The sequence below is a fragment of the Neofelis nebulosa genome, chromosome 2, assembly GCF_028018385.1.
Source record: "Neofelis nebulosa isolate mNeoNeb1 chromosome 2, mNeoNeb1.pri, whole genome shotgun sequence".
NCBI classification, from domain to species: domain Eukaryota; kingdom Metazoa; phylum Chordata; class Mammalia; order Carnivora; family Felidae; genus Neofelis; species Neofelis nebulosa.
Window position 1 is genome coordinate 191,290,310 of NC_080783.1, and position 19,776 is coordinate 191,310,085.

General features: G+C 46.9%; 1 protein-coding gene across 1 annotated transcript in view; it reads left to right on the forward strand.

Moving 5' to 3' along the window:
* Positions 1 to 19,776, forward strand: part of PPT1 (palmitoyl-protein thioesterase 1) — a 28,135-nt gene that overhangs the window by 3,866 nt on the left and 4,493 nt on the right. The window contains exons 2-6 of the mRNA XM_058717914.1: positions 911 to 1,020; positions 1,243 to 1,370; positions 1,683 to 1,753; positions 3,532 to 3,634; positions 18,720 to 18,810. Coding sequence (XP_058573897.1) covers positions 911 to 1,020; positions 1,243 to 1,370; positions 1,683 to 1,753; positions 3,532 to 3,634; positions 18,720 to 18,810 — 503 coding nt within the window. The remainder of the gene's footprint in view (positions 1 to 910; positions 1,021 to 1,242; positions 1,371 to 1,682; positions 1,754 to 3,531; positions 3,635 to 18,719; positions 18,811 to 19,776) is intronic.

Below are 19,776 nucleotides of genomic sequence, written 5' to 3' on the forward strand. Positions count from 1 at the left end.
CAGAGCCCGACGCGGGGCTCGAACTCACGGACCGCGAGATCGTGACCTGAGCCGAAGTCGGACGCTTAACCGACTGAGCCACCCAGGCGCCCCTCCAGTTTTTTAAATTAAAGCCATCCTAGTGGGTATGAGGTGGTATCTCATTATAGTTTTGATTTGTATTTCCTTTTTTAAATTATTTATTTTAGTGTTTATTTTTGAGAGTGGGGAGGGGCAGAGAGAGAGGAGGACAGAGGATCAGAAGCCAGCTCGGCGCTGACAGCATGGAGCCTGATGCGGGGCTCAAAGCTCACCACCGGAGCCAAAGTCGGTCGCTCAACTGACTGAGCCACGAGGTGCCTCGATTTGCAGTTCCTTAATGACCAGTGATGTTGAACGTGTTTTCATATGCTTGTTGGTCATTTGTATATCCTTTGAAAACATGTCTGTTCAAGTCCCTTTTCCATTTTTAAGTTAGGTTAACTTCTTGTTGAGTTGTAAGAGTTCTTTGTGTATCCTGGGTATTAAACCGTTATCAAATATATGATTTGCAAATATTTTCTCCCTTTTTATTTTTTTCCTTTTGCAAATATTTTCTCCCATTCTGTATGTTTCACCTTAAGAAAAATTTTTGTTTTTAATCTTTATTTTTGAGAGAGAGACCGAGTGTGAGCAGGGGAGGAGCAGAGAGAGAGGGAGACACAGAATCTGAAGCAGGCTCCAGGCCCCGAGCTGTCAGCACAGATCCCAATGCGGGGCTCAAACTCACAAATTGTGAGATCATGACCTGAGCTGAAGTCGGACGCTCAACCAACTGAGCCACCCAGACACGTCACGTTTCACATTCTTTATAATGCCCTTTGAAGCTTAAAACTTTTTAAAAACTATGTAACCTGGTTCATGAATATCTGCCATTGTCTTTGTTGTCTAGGAGACAGCTGTTGTAATCCCTTAAGCATGGGTGCTATTAAAAAAATGGTTGAGAAGAAAATACCTGGAATTTATGTCTTATCTTTAGAGATTGGGAAGACCCTGATGGAGGTAAGGCCCTTCACAGCTCTGTTCCTTTGAAGGTTTGCTGACTGATTTCATAGAATATACTATGAAAATGCTTTGTCTTGCATTTTTAGCAGCAAATCTTGCAATGATACTTTAACTCTTGAATGGCTTGTGTGCAGATTCCAACTAAACAAATTTGCCTTCTTAGAGAAGACACCAGTGGTGGTTCTCATCCCCATCCTTCCTCTGTGGCTCCTCTTTTAGGATGTGGAGAACAGCTTCTTCTTGAATGTCAATTCCCAAGTAACAACAGTGTGTCAGATTCTGGCTAAGGACCCTAAATTACAGCAAGGCTACAATGCTATGGGATTCTCCCAGGGAGGCCAATTTCTGTAAGTCCTGTTCTGTGATGTCATACGACTTACATGGGATTGAATTTTTTTTTTTCTTTTATTCAGATCTAGCCCCTCCTCTAATTCTTTTGAGCTCTTCATCTATCTTGGAAGGAACATTATTCTAAGATGTCTCCATGTAAAAAGCTTTATGGAACTTTATTTTCTGTGAAAGAATAAGGATTTGTTTGGCCATCTGGGGGAAATCCTGACACTCCCTGGCTTTGGGGAATCACAGAGAATGAAGTAGCTTCATCTGGGAAGTTGGTAGTTGATGATACATTTCCATCTGATAATCCTTTTCTCCCCCAGGAGGGCAGTGGCTCAGAGATGCCCGTCACCACCCATGATCAATCTGATCTCGGTTGGGGGACAACATCAAGGTAACCCTGGCTTCTTTGCCTGCTTTTTTCTGTTTTAATCCACACGACCACTTGATTTTATTTATTTATTTATTTATTTATATTAAAAAAAAATTTTTTTTAACGTTTATTTATTTTTGAGACAGAGAGAGACAGAGCATGAACGGGGGAGGGTCATAGAGAGAGGGAGACACAGAATCTGAAACAGGCTCCAGGCTCTGAGCTGTCAGCACAGAGCCTGACGCGGGGCTCGAACTCACAGATCGCGAGATCATGACCTGAGCTCAAGTTGGACCCTTAACCGACTGAGCCACCCAGGTGCCCCTATTTATTTATTTTTAAAAGTGTATTTATTTTGAGAGAGAGCACACATGCACACCCGCGTGTGCATGAGTTGGGGAGGGACAGAGAGAGAGGGTGAGAGAGAATCCCAAGCAGGCTCTGCACTGTCAACACAGAGCCCAGCATGGGGCTCGGTCCCACGAACCATGAGATCATGACCTGAACCGAAATCGAGAGTCAGAAGCTTAACTGACTGAGCCACCCATGCTCCTTGTTTTTAAAAAACACAAGTGTTATTCAAATGCATGTTGGTAAAAACCTTATCATTCATTCGGTCAACAAACATGTGTTGAAAATCTGTAAGACAGACAAGGTCCCTGTCTTCAGGAAATTAACATTCTAGTTGGGGGGTAGGGAAGAAATAGACAATGAAGCAAGGAAATAAATAAATACAGAGAGTGAAAACTATGATCAAGAAAAAAAAAAATAGGACGGGGGTCCCTGGGTGGCTTAGTCAGCTAAGCGTCCAACCCTCGGTTTAGGCTCAGGTCATGATCTCACGGTTTGTGGGTTGGAGCCCCACGTTTCTCTCTGCCCCTCCCCCAGTCATGCACATGCCTGCTCTCCCTCTCTCTCAAAATAAATAAACATTAAAAAAAAAATAGGATAATACTTAAGAGACAGGGCAGTGGTTAAAGGTGTGGGCTCTAGAGCCAAACTGCCTGTGTTCATATCCTGACTCTTAGCACTTCGTATCTAACCTTGGGCAGAGTATTTCATCTTCCTGTTTAGAAGTCTCTTATCTGTAATATGGTACAAATAATGATTTCCTCTCTTCATGGTCATGAAGATTAAATGAATTATTGCCAACATATGGTTAGAACTATGCCAGGCAACCCTGAAAATGTTATTGATGAGGATGATGAAGGAGGAAGGTATAACTGGGGGAAGGGTAGGAATTGGGGTCAGGCAGTACTTGAGTTAGGGGAGTCGGATGTGACTTCCCGAAGCTCCGACCTGAGAGATGAAATGAGTCCAACCACTGAAGCAGTGAGAGAGGAAATACATCTACCAGGGAACGGCCGGTGCCAAGGTCCTTAGGCAGAAAAGAGTATAGGAGCGTCAGGGGGAAGCTGGTTATGGTATGCATGCTCTACGTTATTTTCTTTTTTAAGTGTTTATTTATTTTTGAGAGAGAGAGAGAGAGAGAGAGAGAGCAAGCAGGGGAGGGGCAGAGAGAGAGGGGAACAGAGGATCCAAAGTGAGCTCTGCGCTGACAGCAGAGAGCCTGATGCGGGGCTCGAACCCATGAACCGTGAGACTGGGACCTGAGCCGAAGTCAGACGCTTAACCAGCTGAGCCACCCTGGTGCCCCTCAGTACATATTTTCTTGAGGAATAAGTGAACGAGATCAGAGGTTAGTTCAGGTCTGTTTTATTCCTCACAGTGCCTTGCACATAGTAGTTACTCAGTACACAATTCTTGAAAGAATGGATATTTGGCTTCTGCTCTTGTAGGTGTTTATGGACTCCCTCGGTGCCCAGGGGAGAGCTCTCACATCTGTGACTTGATCAGAAAAACACTGAATGTTGGGGCTTACAACAAAGCTGTTCAAGAACGGTATGTATGGTTGGCTAAAAAAAGATACAGAACTGTCATTGCATGAAAATATCATGCTGACTTTCATGGTAGCAGTGATTCCAAGAGTAGGGGCCAGTGATATTCAAATGAGAGGCTTTTTATAAATATCTCTGTGCTATCTATTCAGTTGTATTGTAAACCTAAAACTGCTTTAATACTAATTTTAAAAAGGAAGGGAAGGTATTCTTTTAATACACATATATATAAAGTTTATTTTATTTATTTTGAGAGAAAGAGGGAGAGAGAGGGAGAGAGAGAATCCCAAGGAGGCTCTGCACCATCAGCGTAAAGCTCAACATGGAGCTCGAAGTCACAAACTGTGAGATCATGACCTGAGCCAAAATCAAGAGTCAGGCGCTTAACCGACTGAGCCACCCAGGGTTTTTTTAGGGTATTTTGTTTTTAATATAGAAAGAATGTAATTAAAAACAAAATAAATTTCCATCTTAAAAAAACTAACAAAAGAGCCTTTAAAAAATCCCAAGCCCAAGAAATCACCGTATATATGTTGGAGGACAGATTCTTTGTGTTGTCAGTAACGAGGGTTTAGCCTCCTATGTCAGTGTTTGCAATTACTCAGATGTGTTTGGATATTTAAAAATGTACAGAATCACTTTTGGAGTGTATTCTTTTCAATTGTTTCCAAACTTAAATTGTACATCAGAACCCCTGCGAAATTCATTAAAATGGATCCTGGGGCTTCATTCCTGGGATCAGAGATTAGATTTGGATTTAGTAGGTGTGGAGTATTCTAAACGATAACAGATTTGGCATCGACTAGTATGGCTCTGGTAGCTACCCTACAGGTTTTCTTCTTTTTTTTTTTTTTTTTAATTTTTTTTTTTTTTAATGTTTATTTATTTTTGAGACAGAGAGAGAGAGACAGAGCATGAACGGGGGAGGGTCAGAGAGAGGGAGACACAGAATCTGAAACAGGCTCCAGGCTCTGAGCTGTCAGCACAGAGCCCGACGCGGGGCTCGAACTCATGGACCGTGAGATAATGACCTGAGCCAAAGTCGGCCGCTCAGCCAACTGAGCCACCCAGGCGCCCCTACCCTACAGGTTTTCAAAGCATATCATTCTTGTCTAATACCAATTCTTCAATACAACACTTCCTTGAAGCCATTTTCCAGGGTTCAGCCTTGCCAGTGACTCACATATGGAAACAACTACGGCTAGCTCTCTCTTCCTTTCCTACCCTTTGGCTACATGCACAGCGACAAAGCTGTGTTGGGTCAGTAGTGCCACCTGGTGGTCAGTGAAAGAAACTAAGATACTTTTTTTTTTTTTTTTTTAAGATTTTATTTTATTTTTCTCAAATCCACCCAATGTGGGGCTCAAACTCATGACCCCGAGACCAAGAGTCACATGCTCCACCGACTGAGCCAGCTAGGCACCCTGAAACTAAGATACTTCTATGTCTCCACCCCCTTTCCCATTAGGCATCTCAAACCTCTGCTAAGCTTTACCCATAACTCTGTTTTGACTAGTCACAGCTCAGTTGTCTATATTCTACGTGTTCTCTCTGCTCATGGATATGTGTGACTTCTTTAAACTTCATTGTTATTTATTCTTTCCTTATTATTCTTCTAACTCTTGCCCAGATGCCTCAGAAAAATTCAACGTTTTCTTTCTTTGTGTTTCTTTTGTGAACCAAATACAACCCTTGGCAATCAGAATTATTAGTGACTATAAATGAGCAGTCATGGCGGGGAGCCAGTCACATGTAACTGATTAAAAGTGGTAGATTGATGTGTTTGTCTTCACTTCCTCCTTTTACTGGAATAATAATCAACTAGTAGCAAAAGAATAAAAAGTAATAAACCCACAAGGGCAGAGAAAACAGGAGAGAAGAGACAGTAAAAGATGTCAACACGTTTTTAAAAGAAAGCAGATGAATGAGTGATAATTGTTTTAGCAGGAAATGTCGAAACCTTGTATTTCTATAGAAGGATGCACTGACAAAAAGGGAACAGGTTCACTTTTTATAGCTCCAGAAAGGGTCAGGAATGAGGTGCATAAGATCCTTTGGAAGGTAGAGATAAGTGCCTGGGGCTAAAAACAGGACTTTTTGTTGGGGAAAAATTTTTCTATATAAGGAATGATCAAACTGCCGTTCCCATGAGTGCACATCCAAGTGATTGCTCCTTCCCCATTGTGACAAAAAAAGCAAAATTTATTCTCTGGAGCAATTTAACTAGAGAAGTGCCAGCCTCTGAGACAACAGGCACAGGATGGTGGTAAGACACCACATAGAAAACCCACGCCTTCCCCCTTCCCTCCCACTCAGTTCCCAGAATGGTAGCATTGAGGCTTCTTACCTGCGAGGGTGTTGTTCAGCGGCAGGCCCGTCTCTGGAAAACCTGACTGGCCCCAGAGAAAAGATCTACAGGTTGATGTTTTGGAATCCTCCAAGATGATAGGATTCCTCTTGACCCCCCTGAGGTGAAGCCACCAGGAGGTAGGTTCTGTTCTCACATGAGGAGCCTCCAGCCAGCTTTTGTGGTGTCTGTATAAACCATGAGCCCGGACCCCCAGTCAGACATCTGAGGAAAGCTTCTAAGGCGAAAGACAGACCAAAACCAACAAAAAGTATAAAAAGCAACTTAGAAAGAAAAGATGGCAGTTCAAGGAGCCAAAGAAAACCTTAAAAAAAAAAAAAAAAGCCTATAATTATTATCTTTGGAGATAAAGAATTATAATCCAGGGCACCAGAAAAGAATGTGAATAAAACCACCAATCAGAGAGTAAAAGAGAGCTCCTGGAAATTAAAAATAAACAACAACAACAAAAATGTGTGCGCAAGATGGGAATATGCACTTGAGGAAATCTCCCAGAAATTAGAACAAAAACTCGAAGAGGTTAAAAGGAAAAAAAAAAAAAAAAGAGAGAGAACTGACAAAATGAAAGACATTTAGCTGTTTGGGAAGTCCAGTTTCTGACCGATAGGAGTTCTGAAAGTCGCCCAGAGGAAAAGGGTGGATTGGAATCATCAAAGAAGCAATACAAGAAAATTTCTCCGGTCGACAGGACATGAGTTTCCAGACAGAAAGGGCTCGCTAAGTGGTTAGGACAACAGTGAAAAAAGATTCACGTTGAGGTACGCTCCTGTGAAATTTCAGAGCACCGGGATAAAGAGGAGACCCCAGGGAGGCCGCCCACAGAATCCGTACCACTGACCGCCCCTCCTACCAGCAGCACTGCTAGCTAGAAGGCAGTGATGCAGTACCTTTGTGTCCTTATTTATGTACGTGTGTATTTATTTATTCATGAGGGGATGGGGAGGAACAGAGAGAGAGGGAGAAAGAATCCCAAGCAGGCTGTAAGCTGTCAGCACAGAGCCCAATGTGGGGCTCAAGCTCACAATCCGTGACGTCATGACCTGAGTTGAAGTCAGATGCTTAACCAACTGAGCCACCCAGTACCTTTGTGTTCTTTTTTAATTCTTTAAATGTATTCATTTATTTATTTAGGGAGAGTGAGTGAGCACAAGCAGGGGAGGGGCAGAGAGAGGGAGAGACGGAATCCCAAGCGGGCTCTACGCCATCAGCACAGAGCCTGATGCGGGGCTCGAACTCACAAACTGTGAAATCATGACCTGAGCTGAGATCAAGAGTCAGATGCTTAACCAACTGCACCACCCAGGTACCCCACCCACGCACCCACAGCACCATTGTGTTTTAAGGGAGAGTGATTTCCATCCTAGAATTCTATGCCCAACCTTCAAGGAGCAACCAGATGTGAAGGGAAAATAAAGACCTCTTCAGACATGGGAGAAAAAAAACGAATGCCCCTCTTTCTAGGCACCTGTTGGGAGACACTCAGTTCTATCCCGTCTAGTTACGTGGCCTAGTATGTCTTCAAACCTCCTCTTCCCCAGCATGGAGTACGTGGTAATACTTCCCTGCACAGAAATTCGGTGCCGTGCTCAGTTCTTACCAAGTAGGCAGGTTTGGGCTGTTACCACTAGTGGTGTTGTGTTGAAAGTATTTATTCAACTTGAACTTCCTGTTTCCGTTATTTATAAGTATTACAGTGGTTTTGTTTTCTTTTAGCTGCAGTTCTAAAGCATTCCATTCATAGTTCCATCAGCTGTTGCACTGCAGTTTGCCAGGCCCTGTGGTAGGTCTGGCAGATAAAGGGAGAATGAGACAATGACGGTCCCTGCTGTCATGCAGTAACCTGTCAGTGGGGAAAAGGAGGCTCCAAGTGAACAGAGGCAGGGACCACCCCTAACAGTGCTAAGGCCATGGTGGAAAGAAACAGGATGCAGTGGCAGAGGGTAGTGGAGGCCGTATCTACTCTGGACAAGATGGTCTTTGGAGAATAGGTATTGAGGCTGGGATCTGAAAGATGAAAGGGAGCACAGGAGGAGCTAAGGGAAGAGCCATCAAGCGGAGGGAGCAGTAGGCACAAAAGCCTGATCCTGGGACACCTTGGGCTCGTTCTAGGCCCTGGCAGCAAGTTTAGTGATAGACGGGAGAGTTGGCAGGGGCTACATCGGCAGGGACGTGCAGGTCACGTCGGCAGTTTGGGTTTCCTTCAAAACATCAAGAGAAGCTACTGGCAGGTTTTAAGCAAGGGAGTAACATGGCCCGATACATGTTTTTGGAAGGTCTCCACTGCTTTGTAGAGAGCAGATTGGAAAGTGGGTAGAGGAAAAGCAGGGGCTGTTGCAGCGTCTTGCTAAGAGGTGATGGTGGTGTGGACGCTCCGTGAGATGGAGAGAAGTGGAATGACACGAGATACGTTTCTTTTTTTTTTTTTTTTTTTTTTTTTTTTAATGTTTTTTATTTATTTTTGGGACAGAGAGAGACAGAGCATGAACGGGGGAGGGGCAGAGAGAGAGGGAGACACAGAATCAGAAACAGGCTCCAGGCTCCGAGCCGTCAGCCCAGAGCCCGACGCGGGGCTCGAACTCACGGACCGCGAGATCGTGACCTGGCTGAAGTCGGACGCTTAACCGACTGCGCCACCCAGGCGCCCCACGAGATACGTTTCATAATGTAGCTGAACTAGACTGCAAGCCAGGATACATCTCAGCATGTATCACATGGTTTCCCGGGGGAATGGATTCTGAGTTCTCACCAGTTCATTTACAGATTGATACTTCTCTAATTTTATGGGGCTGCTTTTTCTTTGTAAAGTTTATTTTATATTTCTATGTATATCTCCGGTTAGCAGATGGTCAGTATGAGATTTAAAGAGGCAGGTAGTCCCAGTAGAGAGGCGGGAAGGGGGAGGTGAGGGCGTAAAGGGACAGAAGGAGATTGTGTTCTCCTGGCAGTATGTTCCTAGGCTGCCCTTTGTACCCAGAAGGATTCTCGTTGCAGGCGAATAACCAAATCAAACCAAAGTAAAATTTTAAAGTAGTTCATAGTCTGTTGGTACTCAAGGTTTCAGAGGTTCTAGAATCAAGGAATGGGAGTCACAGACAGCCAGGTCCATCTCTCTCCAGCTGGCATCGCTGCTGCCTCTCTCCACGCACACCAGGCTCTCTGGCCACCCACATGGCGAAAGGTGGCCTTGCCCGGCTTCCAAGTTTTTGGGTTTGTTTTTTTTTTTAAGTTTATTTATTTTGAGAGAGAGAGTGATTGAGCAGGGGAGGGGCAGAGAGAGGGAATCCTAAGCAGGCTCTGCGATGTCAGCACAGAGCCCGATGCAGGGCTTGAACTCACAAACGCTAAGATCACGACCTGAGCCATGAGATTGGATGCGTGACCAATTGAGCCGAGTTGGATGCTCGACCGACGGAGCCACCCAGGTCCCCCAGCTTCTAAGTTTTTAATCGTCTCTGCTTAGGTTATTATCTCAGGCGAGGCTGGAATCTTCTGTCCCAATCCAGATTCTTTTTTTTTTTTTAATTTTTTTTTTTTTAACGTTTTATTTATTTTTGAGACAGGGAGAGACAGAGCATGAACGGGGGAGGGTCAGAGAGAGGGAGACACAGAATCGGAAACAGGCTCCAGGCTCTGAGCTGTCAGCACAGAGCCCGACGCGGGGCTCGAACTCACGGACCGAGAGATCATGACCTGAGCCAAAGTCGGCCGCTTAACCGACTGAGCCACCCAGGCGCCCCCCAATCCAGATTCTTGAGGAAGGGACCATGGCCCAGCTCAGGTCAGGTCTCTGTCATTGACTGTGGCCACAGAAGTGGGACCTTACATACCAGTTATACCTGCCCCTGTAACCAGGAGGGGCAGGGCAGGAAGGATACAGTTCCCAGACAAGGGAGGGTTGATTTTGACTTAGGCAGGGACCCCTCAAGATGTCTTCTACACTGTTGAGATCATTCAGCCTTAGCAAAGCAAATTTAATGGAGTACTCTGGGAAGCTAGTGAGGGAGGCCTTTTCCCGCACCAGCCCCTGGCCAGGCTCAGTGCGGGCAGCAGTGAGGAATGGTGAGGGTGACCGTTCTCTCTCACCTTGTGGATGTGAAGTCTGCCTTCTAGTTCCCCTTTGAGAAGCTGGCAGCCCTTCCTGGATTTCTCCTTCTTCCAGTTTCCACCTCGCTATCCTGTGCCCTTCCCTGCCCCAGGGAATACTGCATTGTTGCCCTGGCCTCAGCCTTGGCCTCTCCTCTTCCTCTGGGCCAGCTCTGGTCTCCTAAGTGGCCCTCCCCTTGGTCCGAGGCCCTCAGCCCTGCATGCCCAGTGCTTGGCAGGGCCTCTGCCCCCAGCAGCTCTCATAGAGCGCTCATCCACAGGTGTCCCGCTGTCCCCATGCCTTCACCCTCAACTTGCCACTCCCTTTTCTGGAAATACTGAGGCAGCCACTGAAGCTCCCTTAGGCACTTTTTAACTGTTCAAAACAGTATAAAGAGTAATGTAATCTGAGACCTAAAATTAATATTTTGTCATATTTGTCTCAGATATTTTAAGAACTGAAACATTTCAGATAACACTGAATTCTACATATCTTTGCCAGGTTCCGTTCTCTGTCCTCCTTCTCTGGTGACAACCACTAGAGTAGTAGAAGGGCGCCCAGGTGTCTCAGTCGGTTAAGTGTCCATCTCTTGGTTTTGGCTCAGGTCATGGTCTCACAATTTGTGGTTTCAAGTCCCACATCAGGCTCTGTGCTGACAGCTCGGAGCCTGATTGAGATTCTCTGTCTTCCTCTCTTTCTGCCCCTCCCCCGTGCATGCCGTCTCTGTCTCCCTCAAAATAAATAAATAAAACTGAAAAAATTCTGTCCATTAAAAATATTTTGTATATTTATATACATATATATCCTTAATAGTATTATTTTATATATTTAAAACGTTATGAATATCTTGTGCACTTTATGCTGCAAATGAATTTTTCACTCAATATTATGTTTTTGAGATCTAAACGTGGTTACATATACATCTAGTTCATTTGTCTTTTTTTTTTTTAATGTTTATTTTTGAGAGAGAGAGCATGAGTAGAGGAGGGACAGAGACAGAGGGATACACAGAATCTGAAGCAGGCTCCAGGCTCTGAGCTGTCAGCACAGAGCCCGACACAGGGCTGGAACTCATGGACTGAGAGATCATGACTTGAACTGAAGTCAGACACTTAACCGACTGAGCCACTCAGGCACCGTAGTTCATTCGTCTTGACTGCTACGTGGCATTCTGTATTCTGTGACTACCACAGTGTATTGATTTCCATATTACAAACATTTTGGCATTTTTAGTTTCTCATTATAACAAACAACTTTGAGGGAACACCCTTGTGTTGAAAAGCCCAGTCTATCTTCCTGCGTGTCTCCTTTACTTTTAACACCACTACTCTACTCACACAGGACACTTCACTTCCGGTCACCAAATGTGTGGTGGTTTTCCCACACCGACGAATTCTCTGTGACATCAGCTGGGTGTCCTACAATTTAACTCAATTCTGACACTGTCTGCCTGGAGATAGCGTCAGATCCCGCAGGTGAAGGGCTCCCACAAGCCTACCAACCCCCCACATGCCCATTGCCAGTAGTAGGTCTGCAGGCTACCCACAACCTCTGTCCGACTTGGCTGCAAAGTGGAGGTTCCCTCTCCTCAGTTTGACTAATTTGCTAGAGCGGCTCACAGAACTCAAGGAGACATGTTTACCAGTTTATTAAAGGGTATGATAAAGGATGCAGTTGAACAGCCAGATGAAGAGATACCCTGGGTGGGGTCTGGGAGCGCTGGGGTCCCAAGCACAGGAGCTGGGGTGGGTACCCTTCTGGTGTGGATGTGTTCACCAGCCTGGAAGCTCTCTGAACGCCTACTTCAGAGTTACTGGCTCCATTTCCAGCCCCCAGCTCCTCTCCTGAGAATGGGGAGCAGGGTTGAAAATCCCGAGCTTCAGATGGAGGTTTGGTCTTTCTGGTGACCAGCCCCTTCCAGGAACCACCTAGGAGCCCACCCAGAGCCTCCCGAGTAGGACAAAAGATGCTCCCAGTATTCTTTTTTTTTTTTTTTTTTAATTTTTTTTTCAACGTTTTTTATTTATTTTTGGGACAGAGAGAGACAGAGCATGAACGGGGGAGGGGCAGAGAGAGAGGGAGACACAGAATCGGAAACAGGCTCCAGGCTCCGAGCCGTCAGCCCAGAGCCCGACGCGGGGCTCGAACTCACGGACCGCGAGATCGTGACCTGGCTGAAGTCGGACGCTTAACCGACTGCGCCACCCAGGCGCCCCTGCTCCCAGTATTCTTACATAACACCTAGGAAGTTACAAGGGTTTAGGAGCTCTGTGCCAGGAACCGGGGTTGGAGACCAATATATGTATTTTCTATTACTTAGCAGTCCTCGTACAAGAATTTATCTACTAGCAGAATTCACATGTAGACTTTTAGTGATTCATTGGGTGATTTGGGGAATGCTCTGTAACGTCTCTGCTTTAGTTCCATCATCTGTAAAACAGAGCAATAAGTATACCTTACGGATTGTAAAGAAGGTTAAGTGAGTTAATAGCTGTGGAGTGTTTAACATAGTAACAGTACTTCGAAAACACTCAGTGCACCGAGCTGCTGTTTTGGTGGTTAGCATGTGCATTTTAGGCTTGACTGGGTATTGCCAAGGTGGTCGAACCAATTTCTATTCCCACCAACAGAGTGTGAGTGTTCCTGTTTTCTCCAGTCTTACCTTTTTTTTTTTTTTTTTTTTTTTAAAGTTTATTTATTTACTGGGGCTCCTGGGTGGCTCAGCTGGTTAAGCATCCAACTTTGGCTCAGGTCATGATCTCACAGTTTGTGAGTTCGAGTCCCATGTCAGGATATGCGCTGACAGCTCAGCTTCCGATTCTGTGTGTGTCTCTCTCTCTTTCTCTCAAAAAGAAACATTAGGGGCGCCTGGGTGGCGCAGTCGGTTAAGCGTCCGACTTCAGCCAGGTCACGATCTCGCGGTCCGTGAGTTCGAGCCCCGCGTCAGGCTCTGGGCTGATGGCTCGGAGCCTGGAGCCTGTTTCCGATTCTGTGTCTCCCTCTCTCTCTGCCCCTCCCCCGTTCATGCTCTGTCTCTCTCTGTCCAAAAATAAATAAAAAACGTTGAAAAAAAAATTAAAAAAAAAAAAACAAAAAAAAGAAACATTAAAAAAAAATAAAATTCTTCATAAACATAATTTTTTAAAAAGTTTATTTATTTTGGGAGAGAGGGAGAGTGAGTGCAAAAGAGAGAGCACGTGCGCGTGCAAGTAGGGGAGGAGCAGGGAGAGAATCCCCAGCAGGCCCTGTGATGTTAGTGCAGACAGAGCCCGACGTAGGGCTCGATCCCACGGACTGAGAGATCATGACTTGAGCCAAAATCAAGACTTGGGTGCTTAACTGACCAAGCCACCCAGGCGCCCCTCGTCTTACTAACTTTTGATCCTATGTCACATGTCTGTCAGTCAGATGTGTGCGGAATGGTTTCGCATTCCAATCCGTATGTGCTGTTGGACAGCTTGAACATCTGTTCACATTTGTTGTCTGCTCAGGTGTCCCTTTTCTGTGAATTGCCTATTCTAGTTTTCGCCTGTTTTCCAGTTGGATGCTCTTTTTCTTACTGATTTGTAAGTATATACATGCATGTGCACATGTATTATGAATACTAAGCCTTTCTTTGTTAGGTATGTTACACTTCTCCCAGCCTGTGGGTCATCTTTTTACTTATGGTGTCTTCGTTTCATGTAACAGGTTTTTTATTTTATTTTTAGGTTTTTTTTAATTTTTAATTTTTTAGAGAGAGACAGTGAATGGGGGCATGCACTAGTGGGAGGGGGCAAAGGAAGGGGGAGAGAATCCTAATAAGCAGCCTCCACTCCCACATGGGGCTCTGTCCCATGACCATGAGATCATGACCTGAGCTGAAATCAAGAGTTGGATGCTCACCTGACTGCAGTTTGGTTTTTTAGACAGTTTTATTGAGCTACGATTCACATACCATACAGTTCTCTCATTTAAAGTGTATAATTCATTGGGTTTCGGTGTATTACGTTACTTTTTTAAGTTGTGGTAAAACATATAGATGTTTATAGATGTTTATATATAATTATATATAAAACATAAAAATTTGCCATTTGAATCATTTAAAAAATTTGTTAATGTTTTTATTTATTTTTGAAGGAGAGAGACAGACAGACAGAGAGACAGAGCATGAGCAGGGGAGGAGCAGAGAGAGAGGGAGACACAGAACTCAAAGCAGGCTCCAGGCTCTGAGCTGTCAGCACAGAGCCCGATGTGGGGCTTGAACTCTCGAACTGTGAGATCATGACCTGAGCTGAAGTCGGATGCTTAACTGACTGAGCCACTCAGGCGCGCCCCCCCCCCCCCCCCCCCCGTTTGAATCATGTTTAAGTGTACAGTTCAGGGGCATTAAGTACCTTCACAGTGTTGTACAACCAGCATCTGGGGCAGTGCCTTCTGACTTGGATTCAGGCCACTTTATCAGTCCTTCTGACTGATGCACAAAGCTATTCTCCTACCCCATATTTTCCTCTCATTTTTTAAAAACGTTTTGTTTTTATTCTCATGCTCTTCATCTACCTGGGGTTTTCTATGCTTGAGTCTGTTTCTAGGCTGCGCTTCTGTTCCATTGGCTTATTTGTCTATTTCCACCCAGCGACCACGCTACTTCAGTTACTATAGCAACGTTTACCCAGTTCCTCTCCAAGTCTTGGCCGTGCTTGGACTTTTATTGTTTCATCTCGAGTTTATTTATTAAAAAAATTTTTTTTAATGTTTACTTATTTTTGAGAGAGAGAGACAGAAAGACAGAGCTTGGGTGGGGGAGGGGCAGAGAGGGAGGGAGACACAGAATCAGGAGCAGGCTCCAGGCTCCGAGCTGTCTGCACAGACCCCGACGCGGGGCTCGAACCCACAAACCGTGAGATCACGACCTGAGCTGAAGTCGGAAGGTTTCAGTGTGCCCCTCATCTGGAGTTTAAATTATTGTCAGATTCTACCAAAAGTCATCTCGTGATTTAGATCAGACCTTCTTAGCGTCTGGCCATCCCCGCAGCGCAAGCTCTGCTGCATTCCTTTGGCTCCCCTTCAGGCGCTTGTTCCTCTTCCTCTAGGACTTGACCAGCGTTTCCCCTTGCGGACTCTGCGCGAGCCTGCTGGTAAGCAGCTGGCTTCAGAGCGTGGGAGAGGAGGGACAGAAGGGGATGGTGACAGGTCTGAGAGCACTACCTTTTGTGGAATTTGTGCCACGCGTGGACACGCTACCGAGCTTTATGGCTCTTTGTTTAATTTTCACAACAACCCTGCAAAGAATCCGGCTCAAGGGGCGCCTGGCTGGCTCAGGCAGAAGAGTCTGTGACTTGATCTCAGGGTCGTGAGTTCGAGCCCAGTGTTGGGCATAGAGATTACTTAAAAAATATAATTCTAATCCAGCTCAGAGAGGCAAATACCCATGATTCCAACCTGGGTCTGTGCAATACACGGCTGTGGGTGCTGTGTGCACCCCACAGTCCACAGAGACAGTACGCGTGTATCGTGGTTAAGAGCAAGGCTTCGGGGGCCAGACTGCCTGCTAGGCTATTCTGGCTTTATTACCTCCCAGCAGGACGACCTCGGTCAAGCTGCTTAATCACTCTGGGTATGGCTGCCTCATTTGTAAATACGAGGCTAATAATAGCATCTCCCCTATGGAATTCTTGTCAGGATTAAATAGGTTAATGTATGTCAAGTGCTTAGAAGAGGCCCAGTGTGTGTAAGTGCTGTACTCATGCTTCTACTATTGTCTCTAAGCCACAGTGGCTAGAGCAGGCCTCAGGGATAGAGGCTCCAACTGGGGGTGGTGGAGAGTAGGGGGTGGGGGGTGGGGGTGCCTGGATGGCTCAGTCAGGTGTCCCGACTTTGGCTCAGGTCACCCATCTCATGGTTTGCGAGTTGGAGCCCCACACTGGGCTCCTGGCTGTCGGCACAGAGCCTGCTGTGGATCTTCTGTCCTCCTCTCTCTCTTTAAAATAAATAAACGTTAAAAACAGAAAGATGGAAAAAAAGGCTCCAACTTCTGGGGCGCTGACAGCCTCGTGAGCGGGCTGCATTGGAAAGAGTGTGGACTCAGATTTAGGCTCCTAGCTTACCTTGTCTGTGACTGTGTAGCAGTTTTGAGAGAGGTGCTTAACCTCCCTGAATTTGGTCCTTCACTGGTGCAAAGGAGATGATAATAACGAGCCCATGTTTCTTCTCTGCCTCCTGAAGAACCGTCCGCCTCCCCCCACGTCTCCACCTCCCGCAGCACTTCAGCTTCTGCTCAGCCTCAGGCCCTTCCCCCCACTGCTGCCTGTGCACCCAGCTTCTCGCAAACCAAATGTCCTTCATTTCTTCCTGTTGCCCCTTCTCAGCTCTGCTTCCTTTTCACACAAAAAGGTGACCTAGGACTACCGCCTTTTCAGCCATTGGGCTCCCCGCTGTCATTCTGGGTGTCCGGAACCTGGTCTGGCAAGATCCAAAGACATTTGCATTTATTCACTTGACATTTAAAAAAAACAAAATTTGGGGGGCGCCTGGGTGGCTCAGTCGGTTGAGCGTCCGACTTCAGCTCAGGTCACGATCTCGTGGTCCGTGAGTTCGAGCCCCGCGTCGGGCTCTGGGCTGATGGCTCAGAGCCTGGAGTCTGCTTCCGATTCTGTGTCTCCCTCTCTCTCTGCCCCTCCCCCGTTCATGCTCTGTCTCTCTCTGTCTCAAAAATAAAAACGTTAAAAAAAATTTTTTTTTGAAGTTTATTTATTTATTTTGAGAGAGAGAGCACACACCAGCAGGGAGGGGCAGAGAGAGAGAGAGAGGGAGTGAGAGAATCCCACGCAGGCTCTGCTCTGTCAGCACAGAGCCCGACGTGGGGCTCAAACTCATGAACGGTGAGATCATGACCCGAGCCCAAACCGAGAGCCAGACGCTTCACTGCCTGAGCCACCCAGGTGCCCCTCACTTACCGTTTTTTGAAGGAACTCTGGCCACCTGTGTGGACGTGTGTGTGCTCAGGCTCACCGCTTCTGAGCATTTGACACTGTTGAGCGCCCACCCCTGAAGCTTCTTCCCTTGTTCTCCTCACCGTCCTGCCTTCCCTTCTGCTCACATCTCCACATCCTACCCCTCCTTCAGCGCCAGCCGACTTGTTTCGGAGCTTGTCTGGCATCCCTGTCTCAGTCCCTTCCCTTCAGCAGAGCCGTCCTGCTGAGCGTCTGCTGTGTGCCAGCCAGCGTGTCGCTGCTGAGGGAGCTAGTCGTCCTTGGGGGGACAGGGAGCCAGCTCGCACAGGGTGAGCAACCACAGTGTTAGACCAGTGTCGATGTCAGTATTTTCATAAGTGGTCGGAGTTCATCACATGTTAAAAAATCAGTGAAAACTAAACATTGAGAGCACGTGCAGGGGAGGGGCAGAGAGAGAGGGAGACACAGAATCCAAAGCAGGTTCCAGGCTCTGAGCCGTCAGCACAGAGCTCGACGCGGGGCTCGAACCCACAGACCGTGAGATCATGACCTGAGCCGAAGTCGGACGCTTAACTGACTGAGACACCCAGGCGCCCCACTTCCCAAACATTTATAAAGAAATTATAGAACATCCCTCTGACTGCCGACGGGCTGACAGCGCCCCCCCTTGACCTCAGTCGCACCTGCCCTGGGCGTGAGGAGCGCTGACCTCTGCTGCTTCCACTGGGCTCTCATGCCCTCCTGCTCTGCTGAGTGGAACTTTCTGGATCATCACCTCCGAGGCAGCTCTTCCACTCAGGCTGGAGAGCTCGTGGTGTAGAAGTGTTTCTTTTTTTCCCCTGCCAGCCTGGGCTAGAGAGCCCCACCTGTGTTCTGACTCCTCCTTTGCCCCAGAGGACTTCTCCCGTCGGGTTCATGCTCAGCTCTCGGTGGAAGTGCTGCGGTGTGGATCCTGGTGTGGATACGGGAACTGAGTGGAAGTGCCTGCAGGGAGGACTTGGGGAGGGGTCAGCGTGGGTGGGGGAAGGCCCGGAGGGGAGGGGAAGCAGAGAGACTGGAGGGAAAGTAAAAGGACGTGAAAACCTGTCTGAACTAATGCTATAAACAACACCAGATCCCTGCCTTTTGTCTTTAAAAATCGTGTGACCTACCAGAATCCTGCACACTAGTGTCATGGGTCAACGATAGGAAAAACGCTTTGTGATTGAAAGGTTAGACCTCCCTCCCAGCCTGAGGATGGCAAGGGGGGTGAAGAGAGAGCGATGGGATGGTTGGGTGCAGAGGAGACAGAGGTGGTGATGGCCGAGTCTCTCGGGAGGAATGGCAAGCAGAGGAGGGTGAAGGAGGTGGGGTTGTGGGCGGGACAGCCTGTGCCACCCTGACCTGGAGGTATAAGTGTGGTAGGGCTCATGGCCATGGTGAAACCAATATTGCTGAGTCCTTTTCCTAACTCTGTGGGGCTCTTGTATCGTGCTAAATAGCACTTCCTTGCCTCCGGTGTCTTGTTAATGGGGCTCTTGAACTGTTTCACCAGTGGAAGGCTTGTCTGCTCTGTTTACGGGCCAGGCCTGGGACTTGGCGGCTCCGATCTTTCGTCCTTTTGAAGTCTCTTTGTGCACGGTCCCCTAGGCACAGGGGCATGCACCCAGTGCGCTGACTGACCTGCAGCTCGGTCCCCTTCACTCATTCCTTCTTCTTCCTGCAGCCTGGTGCAAGCAGAATACTGGCACGACCCCATAAAGGAGGACATGTACCGCAACCACAGCATCTTCTTGGCAGATATTAACCAGGAGAGAGTAAGCACCCATCCCAGGCTGCCGTCCGTAGCTGTGCATTCATTTTGCTTCTGGGGCAGTACGAACGGATCAGCTGTGACTGTTTACCCAACGTATCCTGGGCAGAACCTGGGAAGCAGAAGTTCTGTTTTTTGGGAGGCAGTGCTTCTGAACTTTGTTTCCTTTTAGGAAGGCTGAGATTCTTCTGGCTTTCTCCCCGTAGGTCCTTTTCCTTTCCTTGTGTTGAAGAAGCAGGGTAAGCTCAGCAGGTTGCTGGCTGGCTTAAGTGGAACTTCGCAGCTGCTCTCTTACTGAGGGAAGCCTTCCGAGTGGGTCCCTTTGGGGTCAGATTTTCTCGGAAGCAAGATTTACTTAGAAGAGAGACTGCGGAGTGGGTCCCAGGCATGAGCTTGGTTTGAGAGATTCTGGTAAACTACATGGCTCAATTTATAGCGGGCTTATCTCGAAATTTTTGGGTTTAATTTTTTTTTTTTTTTATTTGAGAGAGAGAGCGCGCATGTGCATGTGAGCAGGGGGACGGGCAGAGGGAGAGATAGAATCTTAAGCAGGCTCTATGCTCAGCACGGAGACTATGACCTGAACTGAAATCAAGAATCAGATGCTCAACCCACTGAGCCACCCAGGCGCCCATTTTTGTTTTTTAAAATTTTTATTTATTTATTTTTGAGAGAGAGAGAGCGCGACAGAGCACAAGCGGGGGAGGGGCAGAGAGTGAGGGAAACACAGAATCCGAAGCAGGCTCCAGGCTCTGAGCCGTCAGCTGTCAGAGCCCAACGCGGGGCTCGAACCCACAAACTGTGAGATCATGACCTGAGCCGAGGTCGGATGCTCAACAGACTGAGCCACCCAGGTGCCCCCGATTTTTGTTTTTTAAAAACAAAATTTGAAGGGCAGTAGGGGAGAAACAGAGTAGTATTGCAGAGCCACTCAGAATGTGTAGTTTCTCATTTTGCCTTGGCTTTCTCT